Source organism: Thamnophis sirtalis, unplaced genomic scaffold (assembly GCF_051295495.1).
Source record: "Thamnophis sirtalis isolate CommonGarterSnake01/CBP01778 unplaced genomic scaffold, rThaSir2_p1.2 scaffold_2, whole genome shotgun sequence".
Classification (NCBI taxonomy): domain Eukaryota; kingdom Metazoa; phylum Chordata; class Lepidosauria; order Squamata; family Natricidae; genus Thamnophis; species Thamnophis sirtalis.
Genome location: NW_028261382.1, coordinates 134,860,867 through 134,874,694, shown reverse-complemented (window position 1 = coordinate 134,874,694; position 13,828 = coordinate 134,860,867). Strand labels below are relative to the sequence as shown.

General features: G+C 34.2%; 1 protein-coding gene across 1 annotated transcript in view; it reads left to right on the top strand.

Moving 5' to 3' along the window:
* The window catches only part of PREX2 (phosphatidylinositol-3,4,5-trisphosphate dependent Rac exchange factor 2), a 126,411-nt gene that overhangs the window by 92,301 nt on the left and 20,282 nt on the right, over positions 1–13,828 (top strand). The window contains exons 25-32 of the mRNA XM_087706967.1: positions 1,200–1,407; positions 1,890–2,069; positions 2,635–2,729; positions 3,588–3,670; positions 4,507–4,597; positions 5,352–5,480; positions 9,131–9,172; positions 10,448–10,665. Of these exons, the coding sequence (XP_087563093.1) occupies positions 1,200–1,407; positions 1,890–2,069; positions 2,635–2,729; positions 3,588–3,670; positions 4,507–4,597; positions 5,352–5,480; positions 9,131–9,172; positions 10,448–10,665 (1,046 nt within the window). The remainder of the gene's footprint in view (positions 1–1,199; positions 1,408–1,889; positions 2,070–2,634; positions 2,730–3,587; positions 3,671–4,506; positions 4,598–5,351; positions 5,481–9,130; positions 9,173–10,447; positions 10,666–13,828) is intronic.

Here is a 13,828-nt window from a genome sequence, read left to right as displayed (position 1 = left end):
CAGAGAGTGACTGCAATGGCTACAGTTCTTTGGAGGACTTCCAAAACTTTCAAGCATCTAGCTTATTAACTTTTTCTTCTTTGGGAATATATATATATATATATATATATATATATATATATATATATATATATATATATATATATATATATATATATATATATATATATATATATATATATATATATATATGTATATTATGTATATATATATATATATGAATATATATATATATATATATATATATATATATATATATATATATGAATATATATATATATATATATATATATATATATATATATACATACATACATACATACATACATACATACATACATACATACATACATATATATATATATATATATATATATGAATATATATATACATGGGGAATTGCCTCTTTGGCACTGCTTAATGGCTATTTTGGTGTAGTGGTAATTGCAGACTTATACATAGAGCCAAGTTATATCGATACATATGATTTTCCTTTTTAAATTTATTTATTTATTTGTCAGAGTCAAATGTACTCTGTAATCACTATTAATTGAAGGATTTTTATTTTGTGATCAATCTAAATTACTGCTTATTTTTTATTCCTCAAATAATTAAATGGTCATTTTATGACTGTAATAACAGGAATCTGAAAATGTTTATCTAACTCAGCTATTTTTTCATCAGAGCAAGTGTCTTATTTAAAGTGAGTGCTATTTTTGCTAAATAAGTGGCACATTTTTCTTTTAAAGTAGTCATTGAACAAGACTGAAAAAAGAGGAGTGTTGACGGCATTGTTTGTTTGCTTAATTTACTTCCCTGCCAGCTGAGAAGTAATCATAATAATTTGTGTGTCTATGTCAGCCTGTCTATTTCCGACTCTAGTTTTTACTAAAGTATGAAGAGATTTTTCAAGAATTTATGTTTTTTTCAGTATTTATATGTGTAATCATTTCTATTTTAATTCAGATTATTCTGTTTCATTAGTTTGTGGGATAATTTAAAAAAGTGAATTATGCTTGTAAAAATTAATTAATTTCATCACAAGTGTGGATTTTCAGCATTATGTTTGCTTGTGTTCTGAATGTGTACAAACTGATTATTAATTGGATTTATGAAAGTGAGCTGGATTTTTTTGCACTTAAATTAATTGAGTTATAGTGAATCTAAATACAGCATTTTATGCAATGTACTTTCTCTAGGTAAACTGAATCCCATGGTTTATATACAACATACTATAACAACCATGGCCGCTCCATCAGGTCACTCATTAGGCCAACAGGATGGCCATGGTTTAAGGTACCTATTAAAAGAAGAAGATTTAGAAACAGAAGACATCTATCAGAAACTGTTATGCAAATTACAGAGTACATTAAAGGAGATGGAAAACTGTGTTTTTCAAATAGATGAGTAAGTAATCCTAAGGTTTATGGATTGGGATATTAATACATATATTAGCTTTCTAGAACTATAGCTTTAACTTACATTTGGAGAACCATAAGTCTGTGATAAAACATTTCCATGCTGCCTTTGCATATTCAGTACTTGATATTTGTGGGTTGGACAAATATTTATTTAAATATATCAAACCAATCAATAACGCCATTGATTTCATTAAGACAAGTGTAATAAAAAATAGAAGTAGCTCTGGTCTTTTGAATTTCTTCCAGTTGGAACAGACTCAGCCTTAATTTAAAACTTTAAAGTATTATGTGTGGAGTAAGTGAACAATATTTGGACAGAGTAATCCATGATTGGATGTGGTATGAGCCTAGCCACTTTAGATTCCTGCTTCTGTTTTAAGAGTATGCCATGTCTGCATTTACAAATTTTCATATAAATTAGAGGTATCCATTATTTTTAATTACCTCTATTAAATTTATAAATTTCAGCCTTCTCTCTTCAATAACATATTCTTCAAGTTCACAACATACAAACCATGAATTGTTAATGTCAACAGACAGTGATAATGAAAAAGGAGAACGCAATGGAAAAAAAGTATGCTTCAATGTAGTAAGTGATGAGCAGGAAGATTCTGGTCATGACACTATAAGCAACCGGGATTCATATAGGTAATGTATCATTTAATATAATAATAACCACCAAATTTACAATTTTACTATGTATAATGATACTATGTTAATTTTAAAAAACCCTGTTACATAGCGTTATTAAGTAATTAAGTAATACATATCATTACATAGCATTATTAAGTAATACATATTGGCTATTTGTGCTTTATTTCCAAGTAAAAAGTTTTTTAATGTGTACTTTGAGGCAAACATGCCAAATTTGTACCTTCTGATTTAATATACTGATAAGAATGAAGTTTCCCATTGTCACAGCCATTCCTCTCTCTTGAATGATATTATCCTTTCTTAGAGGTCTCAGCTGTTAATACATTGTCAGTGAACTTAAACCCACTTCCCTCTTCAATTGTAGCCCTTAGCACTACATTGCAAGGCTTTAAAAATATACCAGCACAAATAAGTTTTTTTACCCCAAGATAGAAATAAAATTTATTGTATGCCTTATTTAATAGTTCAAATCATGCTAAGAAAGTATTTGAAAGAATTGCTTTAAAACATATATATATTCTTGAAGGATTTATACTCTTACATTTTTTCTTCTTTTTAGTGATTGCAACAGCAACCGGAATTCTACTGCTTCTTTTACCAGTATTTGCAGTAGCCAATGCAGTTCTTATTTTCATAGTGATGAAATGGATTCAGGTGCTTTTCAAATGTGTTTGTGTGTGCATATTTATATACTTATTTAGGGGAATGTATGCATGTTTTGCTTACTAGAACTCGTGTTCATTGACTTTATTTTATATAACTTGTGCACTGTCACAATTACACATTTACACAACTTAAGTCACAAAACATTACAACCCCCCCCCCAAATCACATCACAACTCATTGAAAATATGTTAGCAGTAATTAAGCAGCAATAGTATAGTATAGTATAGTATACTATAATTTTTTTCATTGTACAAAATAAATACAATGAAATTGGTTGAATGAATGAAGTAAGGATATCAATTTCCCCAAAATTAATGTATGTATTTGATGAAGTTGGAAATAGTGTCCTTCTTTCACTTAGCTGCAAGTATTTTCTTTATTCAGAAATTTCATTTCCATTTAATTGAATTGGATAGGCGAGATATATTAAACTAGTTTACCCATCATTAATGCCCATCTGTGGGGCAGACAAATTATACTTGAAAATCAGGATAGTTTTCTATAGGCTGTAGAAAGAAGAAAAACACAAAGGATGGTGTTACTAGCATACAGCTGATTTTTTTTCTGTCCCACTGCAACACTTTACTTAAACTAAAGGATGAAATATGTTGGATGGATTATTACTATAAATCTGAATGAAACTGTCAGTTAAGCAGTGAGTGAAATGAAGAAAATCAGACTGGAACTAATTACCTTTTTCGAAAAAGAGGAGGAAAGCCTTACTCTGGTAGTAAACTCAGTGTCCATTCTATTTCTAGATCTTTTTCAATATAAAGATAATTCAAATATGGAATATGAATATCTCTGATCTAAAGTCAACTATGATTTCAAATATTGTCTTATTAGGTGATGAACTTCCTCAGAGCATTTGCATTTCTCATGATAAGCAGGATAAACTTTATGGTTGCTTGGAACATCTTTTTGGCCAGGTAAGCTATTTCATTTCAATTTTCTTCTACCCTGTAACATGTTGACAGAGTTATGAAAGTGTTGGGAGGGAATAGGATAAGATTAGAATCAAGGTGAGCGAAGTCAGTGAGCGTCAGTCTGGCACAGTGAACAGGCAAAATGAGGGCCATGAATAAGGTAAATCATGCTGATTTCTGTAATGCTTTTACTATGCTATGGTTCATTTAAGCGGCAATTATGAATAGACTATAGCTCACAGCCATATCCAAGAATAGTCATAGTTTTCAATTGGATAGACTTACACTGCGTACTAAACCGAGGCAAATAAATCACATTTCACATCTCTGCAAGGAATTAAAGTTGACTTGATACCTAACACTGGTTGAGAAAACATCAGAGTGCTTAGGTTTTTTTTTTTTTCATAGGCAAGCTTACTGAGTTGTTAAAAGATCTACTTTGATTCTTGTTTGGTTTTCACATTTTTTATTTGTCTACTTAGACCAAAAGTAGGTAGGTTGGTAGGTTTGTCTCCCCCAGTTCAAATAAAATACGTAATTGCAGATCTGCCACATCTCTGTTCATACTGTTTCTTCTAATAAATGCCTAGGTTTTCCCCTAGTGCATGCTATTGCCAGTTGCACTTCCGGGTTCTGGTGCATGCATGCACACTCGCCAGCTGCTCTCTTCCAGGTTGCATGTGCGCATACATGCATGCGCTCCAGTTTTGGTACTCAGTGTCAAAAAGATTAACCATCAATGCCCTAGATCTAGCATATGTTATAGTATATTAAAGCAGATTGAAAGGATTATCAGAATAAACATTTTAATATTTATTAATTATTTCTGAATCCAACAGGTAGATTCAATTATTAATCTACTGAAAGGTCCAGCAGTGGCAAGAGCTTTTGAGCAAACTAAGTTCTTCACCCCTGGTCGAAGTTTTCAAGGTATTAATTTTGGAAAGTATGACACTGAGCGTAGTTTCTAGCACTTTTATTAGCAGAATTATAGTTAGCAATATAAAAATTAGAAATGTATTTTGTATTATATTTAGAGAACCTCTGGCTGTAAATATTTATGGGCCTTTTTTAGCATGCAGATTGCTGTGGTAGAAGAAATTGTGAAAAAAATGAACATTGATATCCATATGTACTGATACTTTCATTCAGATATATATGTACAAACGTATGTATGTATGTATGTATGTATGTATGTATGTATGTATGTATATATATATACACACACATACATACATACATACAAACATACATACATAGATACATATATACACATACATACAAACACACACACACACATTGTGGAAGGAGAGAAATGGCAAGATTCAGTTCATTTGAATTGTCAATTTTATGTTGACACAATGGAAAAAAATATTTTTTGTTTTCTGTCTGCTCTTTATTTTTAGGAAATATCATCTTAAATTCTTCTTTGGGTATGAATAAATTATATTTATGTCGGTTGCATGAATGCAAAGCCCAACCCAAAATTGACTTAGAAAACAAGGTGTAACTGAATTGTCTCCTAAATATGGAAGTCTAGGGAGACTTGTAAAGGTCTATTCAATGTTTCAAGGCTAGGATGGCATTCTTCTGCAAATGTACAACTGGAAAGGAGTATTGCTATAAAAGTATTACAATTAGGTAGAAATATTGTAGCAAAATTAATAATTCTGGTTTTGCCTAGAATTTCAACAAGAAATTGAACTTAAGGTGAACTGCCCAAAGAAACTGAGGCTTCATATTAAACAAGATCCTTGGAACCTCCCCAGCAGTGTTCAAAACCTTTCTCAAAGCATCCGAAAATTTGTTGAAGGTTAGTAATTCATCTACAGTAGCTCTTATTGTATGCTCCGATGTTTCATTAACCAATTGAGTATCATCATGAATGCAAGTATGTGTGGCAGTGGTGGGTTCCTGATCCCATTGCAACCGGTACGCTGTGATGGGGCCGGACGTCCACCTCGGGCATACATGCTGCACACGCATGTGCATGTGACTGCCCTGCAATGCCCCAGCTGCTTGGTGAGGTCACGCAGGCAGCGTACACTGTATGCATGTGCAATTGGCCTGTTTCCCTCAAAAACAGGTAAGGAATATGGGTGTGCTCCACTGCTCCCAGCTGTCACCGGTACACCTGTACCAGGCTGTACCATCCGGAACCCACCACTGGAGCATGGGGAATTACTCTGTTTATATACAGTAGCTTGCCCTCCCAGTATTGTGGGGTTGTGTTTTTTTCTTTGGAAGTTTCATGACTAGGATATTGTCTTCTGCTTGATTGTTTGCTGGTGTTAATTTCTGCTTATCTGGGTGTTGGCTGCTAGAGAGATTATGTTCTGGCCTTTTGTTTCCTTCTTAGGTTTTTTTTTATTATCTCTTTTGAATGGTGTGTAAATATGATTTATGTTTATGTGTCTATTGCTAGATGATTTATCTTAATGCAAAACATTTATGTGTATGAGCGGGTAGGTGAGAGGAGAAAGAGAGAGAGCACAAACATAAATCTAAATTTGTACACAAACAAATTTTAACTGTAATGTAAAATCTGTACTAACAGATTTTAACGAAATAACTGAAACGGAAAGCTGTGTTTTCCTTTCTTCAGATTCCTTTTCTTGGTTTCATTTGCCTGAGATATCTTTTTTAAAATAAAATTTTATTAAAAGGCAGAGTAGACTAAAAAAGAAAAATAGAAATAGAGAATAAATGTTTCAAAAAAGGAAAAATAGAAGGAAAATAACCAAGAAAGAGACTTTCCACCTTCTTCACAAGTATAAACAATTTCACTATCTAGTCATCTTCTCTTAATTAAAATATAAAATTCATTTCATAATTCATATCTTATCTATAGCCACATTTAATAAGTAATATCTTCTCCAATCTACTTGTCAGTAAAATGGAGCCCTAAAAATATTAATTAACAAGTATAAAATTGATCATTCCATACCTCGGCTCTTAACTATAAGTAAATCCACATTTAGATGATATAAAGTGTTTCCAGTAATCTAGTATGAATAATAGATTGAAATTTAATAGGAAAAAGTGATTTTTTTCCCTTTAACAAGAACAAGCTCACAAAAATCCCCCTTTTTAAGAGAATTGTAAGCCACTTAGTCACTTTGGATAGTGAAATAAATATACATTTAATAAATAAAAAGAACCATTAAACACAAAGGCAATTTAAATGCTCTCAAATTAGGTTACATAAAGTAACTTGAGCAAAAATGCTTAAACATCTTGTTAATTGTAAGCATTTCCAATACAGCATTTTTTTCAGGACAGATGTCAGCAAATCCAAAGAAAACCATCCAAAATACATGTAACATGTCTTTTGGATGGAACATAAAATAAAAGTAACATTTGAATTCTGATCAAATAAACCAACATTGTATTTCTTTTTTTTAAAATGTAAAACAATCTTGCTTTTTAATTCATTCAGATGATTATCATTCCTTGTTTTGAATTACTTCAGAATTTCCAAAAGCCTCTTTTGTAAGTCCAGCAAAAATAAATAATCCCAATAGCTTTCTGGAATTGACATTTTTATTTCCTTCTTAAAAGCACCATCTGATATATACACTTGTATATCTAATGACAAATTCTTGTTCACTTTGTTCTCAGACAGACTTTTACTTTTTCTGTAATAGCTTCTTCTGGGAACAAATGGTTCCTGAGAAGACCCAGCACAGCTGACATTATTGATTCAAAGTCCTGATGCAATTCCTCAAAAGTTCCTTTGAACATCATTATAAGTTGCCTGTCTTGTTACGTCTCTGATGTGCATTTATTTTTAAAAATTAATTTTCAAGTCATATTCAAAATCAAATATTCCATTTTTTTCTGAACCTTTGCAGATTGGTGGCCTGGCTAGGGGTTAGAGGGGAACTGGGTGTGTGAGTGGCAGGCTGGCACACGAATGTGGGCAGCTCAACTTGTGTGGGTCAGTGTGTGCAGATGCACACACAGGTTGACTACAAGTTGAACTATACACATGCAAGCTGACATGCCACTCACACGAGTCAGGTTGCACGTACATGTGCATATGTGTGCCAGCCTGTGACCCAATTGTGAATAGGTAGTGGGCCACAGCATAGGGGTGGGGACCCCTGCCTTAGTTCATCAAAAATTTTCTATAGTGAAAACTTTACCTTGTTTTTTGTTGTTTATTTTAAATTCTTAAAAGTTATAAAGGTAAGGCTTCATTTTCTTATATTAAGGCTCAAAAAACTCACCCAGCATTTCCAGACTTATGATTTTGAAGAGATTTAATTTCTTTTAAACAATTAATAAGACAATTTCCTAAGGTGATTAGTAAAGGAAATGTGAAAATTATGGCTGAAGCAAGTATGGAAAACTTTCTCAGGTTCCAGTTGTCCAACCTTCTGGAGGCTATTGCTTTGCTAAGATACAACCATGTAGCGTGCAGATTGGGGAACTTTACATGGAGTTTCTCTTTTACAGTATTCTACCAAATTTGTTCTTGCAGCTTTTAGCATCTATCTCATATATCTAGTGTGGTATTTTTCATTTATGTTTTTTGGAATAGTACATAATATATAAATTTGTGATTTCAGTTCAATTTTAATTTTAAAATTTTCCAAATATTTTGAAGTATTTATTTGTAGTACTTCTGAATTTTTTTATACAATCACTATAAATAATAAAATGTTATTTGTTGTAGCACTTCCAACATATTTTTTGGCTTATTTGTCTATCTTGGTAATTATTGATGATGTTACTGTATATGCTATCTGTAAAACATTTTATACTCATATTCCCTTAAATTATAAATTGAAACACATTTTATTGACTTTTTTCATAGCTCTTCCCATTGTTATACTATGATTATTTCTTTGAACTTTTGCATTCACTTTGTACAACTTTTGATTTATCACCTTTTCATATTTTAATAATTTGTACATATGACAATAGGTGATCTTGGTTTTGAATAAGTGCTTCAAACTCTCTCAAGGTCTCTCCTTCTAGCCTGAGAACATTTTTTATTGTTACAGCAATTTTTTTATACATTAATCATGGTAAATTCCAGCCTTCATTGAACAGTTTTGCTATGTCCTTAAGTCTGTTTTCTGAGTCTTTGTGCCATATTGGCATATATGATTAAATATTTTTTCTTGTACTATAGCTAGTTATTCCTGAAATAATAAATGGTGTTTGATGGCAAAGCTGTTGATAATGTTACTGGACTTAATGTTTCTCTGATTTTTCTTTAGATGGTATAAATATTTTACCTATATGTTATAGTCTTTGTATTTCATTGATAACCATGTCATTTTGATTGAATAGAAAGATATAAAGATACTTGTTGTTCCTGTGCCTATTGATTGAAAGGCATATTACTTAATAATAGAAATTTAAGGTTGAATAGAAAGGGACAATCCATCCTTGGCCTGAGTGCCAAAAATGATTTTGTCTCTTCAGGTTCTTCTATTTTTCTTTTTCCAGAGGTAAAAGCAAGAGTCCTTCTGGCACTTCTTGAATATACAGGTAATCTTTATTTAAAGCTGTTGATCAACTTTTGTAAATGTCTTCATTTGTGCTCCTTGTGCTTGATTGTTTCCTTACAGATGTTTCATTACCAAACTAAGTACATCATGAGTATGGGTTGATAATGAAACATCTGTAGGAAAACAAGCAAGGTCAGAGATCACCAAGAATCCCACAGTTCATCTCTGAGCTACAAGTATTCTTTTTATTGGTACTTAAGTAAGAAAGTAAAATAGTTCAATATTTAGTAATTGAAATTAAATTGATCTGGATAATGTTACACCTTCTGGATTTACAACTTATTTTTGAGGAACAGATGATAAATATGACCTGGAAGTTCTTTCACATAAATCCATTTACAGGTGCTTCTTATTTAACAATAACAATGGAGACCAGAATGTATACTGCTAACTGAATCAGTCATAAAGTGTGATGACATGGGGCTGCACTACTTACTGACAGAAATACCAGCACTTCTAGTTGCCATTGTTAAGCAAATCATTCTTTGTCATTAAGCAAGAATGTCATATTCTTCTGGCTTCCCTATTGATTTTGTTTGTCAGAAGCTGACAGTGAAGGTTGCAAATGGTGATCATGTGACTACAGGATGTTATGATATTGTTACCAAGCTATTGTGAACCAGTTGCCAAGCGGCTGAATTGTGGTCATCTGCCGTGAGGATGTGGTGATAGCTACAACTATGTAGAAACATCATAAGCCCCCTTTATTCAGCACCATCATAACTCTGAACAGTTGCTGAATGAGTGATTGTTATCAAGGACTTCCTCTATAGATACGTGAACGAGAAAGACCCATGAATCTTATTGGACTTTCTGAACAAGCACGTATAAGATTGTGATATAAAGAGGTAACTGATAATTTATAACACAGAAGGCAGTAGGCTAATTTGTGTATATGTGTTAGATGTATATGCAGAATAAAAAAGTATTATAGCATACACATTTAAATTAAACAAGATTCCACAGCAAATAGTGTTTTTGAGACTTAGATGTGTACTAAGGTAGAATAATTTAATAATTAAATTCCTTTATGATGTACCTGTAGTCTAGCATGTAGTCATGTACATGCTTACTCTATAGCATGAAATTTCTTTCATCATCCTGTGCAATCAAAAGAACCTACAAGTATATATATTATTTGGTGTTTAATAGCAATTTTTGTTCCCAGAAAACAAGATCAGTGCTTAGGATTACGCTTACTTTCTCATCAATTTAGATGATTTTTCATATATTTTTCTAATTATGCTCTTTTCAGATAGTGAGATACAGCTCAGGAGAGACATGGTCTTCTGCCAGTCTCTAGTTGCTACAGTTTGTGCATTTTCAGAGCAATTAATGGCTGCCTTAAATCATACGTTTGACAATGGCAAGGAGTGTGAAATGGAAACACAAGAGGCCAGTAGAAGATGGTTGGAACAGATATCTACTGCAGGTGTTCTCCTTTACTTCCAGTCACTGCTGTCACCAAACCTGGTGAGAAATCCTATGAATGTCTATATAATATTGACCAATTCTTTATTATTCTGAACATAACCTGAAATAAAATTTTGTAAAAGAACAATTTTTCAAAAATGCTGTTGAATGTTGATTGATACCATTCTATATTATTCTAAAGACTTGGTAAATTAAACCAATAAGTCAAATGTATCAGGAAGCCTCCACAGTGACCTAGGTGGAAAATAAATTTAACAATTACTAATAATAATCCGTCAATGATATCTCTTAACACCATCAAACATTAACACCAGCCTATCCTAAGTCCTTGGGAAGATCTTGATAGGTGGATAAAAATGCCAGATCCAGTATGAACATCTGGTGGAATGTGTGACAATCTATAATGTGCCAAAGTAAAAGAACCAATTAATTCATATTAATATCCAAAATTACTTCTAGCCTTTTATATCTTTTTGTTGCTTCTAATTATGACCATTTTCTTAATTTTGAAGCCAGAACTGGGAAAAGTTTGAGACTATTAGACATAGCATTTCTGGCTCTATAGTACCATTAACTATAATCCTTAAGCCCTCACTCGTGTGAAAATACTATTCTCTTATATGTGATTTGGCTTCAGTCCAATTTTCGCCAGGACTTCTTTTGTAACCTGTGATACCAGGATCCATTTGATTGAATATACTGTATTTTTCGGAGTATAAGATGCACCATTTTCCCTCAAAAAAGAGGGTGAAAATCTGGGTGCATTTTATACACTGAATGCAGCATTTTTGGCCTCCTGAAACGCCGCCCCTGTCACCAAAATTGCTGTGCATAGCCTTTAGGAGGCTTCCAGGGTGGTCCTGGGTGCAGGGAAGGGCAAAATGAGCGGAAAACGGGCCATTTTTTGCTCATTTTGCCCCCATCCCCCAGGTGCACTCTATAAGCCTCTTAAAGGCTATGCATGCCACTATTTTTAGAAAAAAACAAAAATGGGCCATTTTTGAGAGGTTTGCAGAATGCAAAAACTTTTTTAAAAATTTGCCTCTTCAAAAACAAATGCGTCTTATACTCCGATGTGTCTTATACTCCGAAAAATACAGTACTTAGTTTCACTTAAGTTTCAATGAAAGTGGTGGTACAGCTTAGTCATTAAATTGAGTATAGTCTAGCTCTCATAGGGATTCTGTCTGGAATGGACATATTGTAGTTGTTAATGCTATTGAAAATTGTTGACTGAAATTTATATATTTTTAATTTATTCCATCATAAAATATTTCTTTTTAAATAATACTGAGTTGTCATTCTTTTTGATATCTATGGTTTTATATCATATATTCCTATATTTTGAAGCAGTTTTCTCCAGGCCACCAATGTGTCCACAGAGATCTCTTGACACCCAGCAGCTCCCTTTTTAACTGAGCTTAATTTTCAACCAGTTATCTTGATTAGCAAAGACAAATCTTGACAAGCTACAAATGAAGTGTCAACCTCACACATGTGTACAATAAATGTTGCTGGAAAAGAAAAATGTCAAGTGGGTTCAGCCTAGTTCAGTGATGGTGAACCTTTTCGTCACAGAGTGCCCAATTGGAATGTGTGCGCTCCGGAGCACCAGAAAACCAAAGACCATCTGGCAGTGAACATGTGCACGACGGCCACCTAGTCTTTGGGTTTCTGGCACGTATGGCCACAGAGAGGTTCTGTGTGCCACCTCTGGCACACATGCCATAGGTTCGCCATCACGGGCCTAGTTGTTTGTTTAGAAATGTATTCTTGTACAGAAAGGGAAAAAAATCCAAGAATAATCTGGGCCTGGGTTGTAGACAGATAAATCTTGAAGAGATTTTATGCAGTAAAAGCCACAATACAGAACTTAATTTCCTTTTCAATATAAATATTGTAACTTACAAAGCCAGGGTAAGCACTTAAGCTTGGTTTTCAGTAACAAATTTTAAATATGCTCATTTACTTGAAGAACAATTAAGATTCTATGCAATGTAAATAGCCAGGTTTTTATAGCCTTGCAATAAAGTCCACGAGTTGGAGCGATTCGAATCTCCAAGGGGAAAATATTTCACAAGATGGGGACTGCAGCACAGAGGTGGTGTTCAGCAGGTTCTGACCAGTTCTGGAGAACTGGTAGCAGAAATTTTTCATAGTCCGTAGAACTGGTAAATACCATCTCTGACTGGCCCTGCCCCCGTCTATTCTCTGCCTCCCGAATCCCAGCTGATCGGGAGGGAATGGGGATTTTGCAGTAACCTTCCCCTGGAATGGGGAGGGAATGGAGATTTTAGAGTATCCTTCTCCTGCCACACCCACCAAACCATGCTCACTAAGCCACATCACACCCACCAAGCCACGCCCACAGAACTGGTAGTAAAAATTTTTGAATCCCACCACTGCTGTAGTACAGATACGTCCGTTAAGCCAACAAATCGAAGATTTCTGGATCAAAAAGTTACAGCGTTTCCCAACATTGTGCCATACATGCATATTGCACTATATTTCCCAAAATTTCTAAATAAACACTGCCCATGCTGGCTGAGAATTCTAAGTGTTGTTTATACAGTACACTGGATGACATTAGGTTGATGAAATGTGGCTGACCTTTAATAGCTTATCAATGTCTCTGGAAGTTGTGATACATCTACATTATTTTGTATTTGACTGATTAGAAAATAATCAGAAATTCCTTGATTTTTTTCGTTCTAAGTTCTGTAAATTTTCTTCTAATACTCTATAGTTCTACCATGTTCCCCCGAAAATATGACCTGTCCTGAAACTAACGCCTTGCCACATTTTTCGTGTGGGCAAAAATGTAAGCCCACCCCTGAAAATAAGCACCCTGGTCAACGCCTCTCTATGTACAGGCAGAGCACTGCTCACTGACCTAGTGGTATCCCGAAGGCACCAAGCCATGGGAGCCAGGGGGGGAAGCGCTCACATTGCTTGGTACCTTTGGGTTACTGCTAGGTTGCGGACTGGTGTTCTGCCTGTCCAGAGGGGGGAGTTGCCAGGAGGCTGCTCCCTTGTGAGCGTGCTCCCAAAGAGCCAAGCAGTCTCAGGGGCGAAGCAGCCATTAGGTGACCACGCTCATGAGCATCTGCCCGACAACCCCCCTCTCCAGCCGGCCAGAATGCCACCAGCAAGCATTCCTCCCAGCCTCACAATGCCCTGGCCCAGCTCTCCCTGCAGGGCG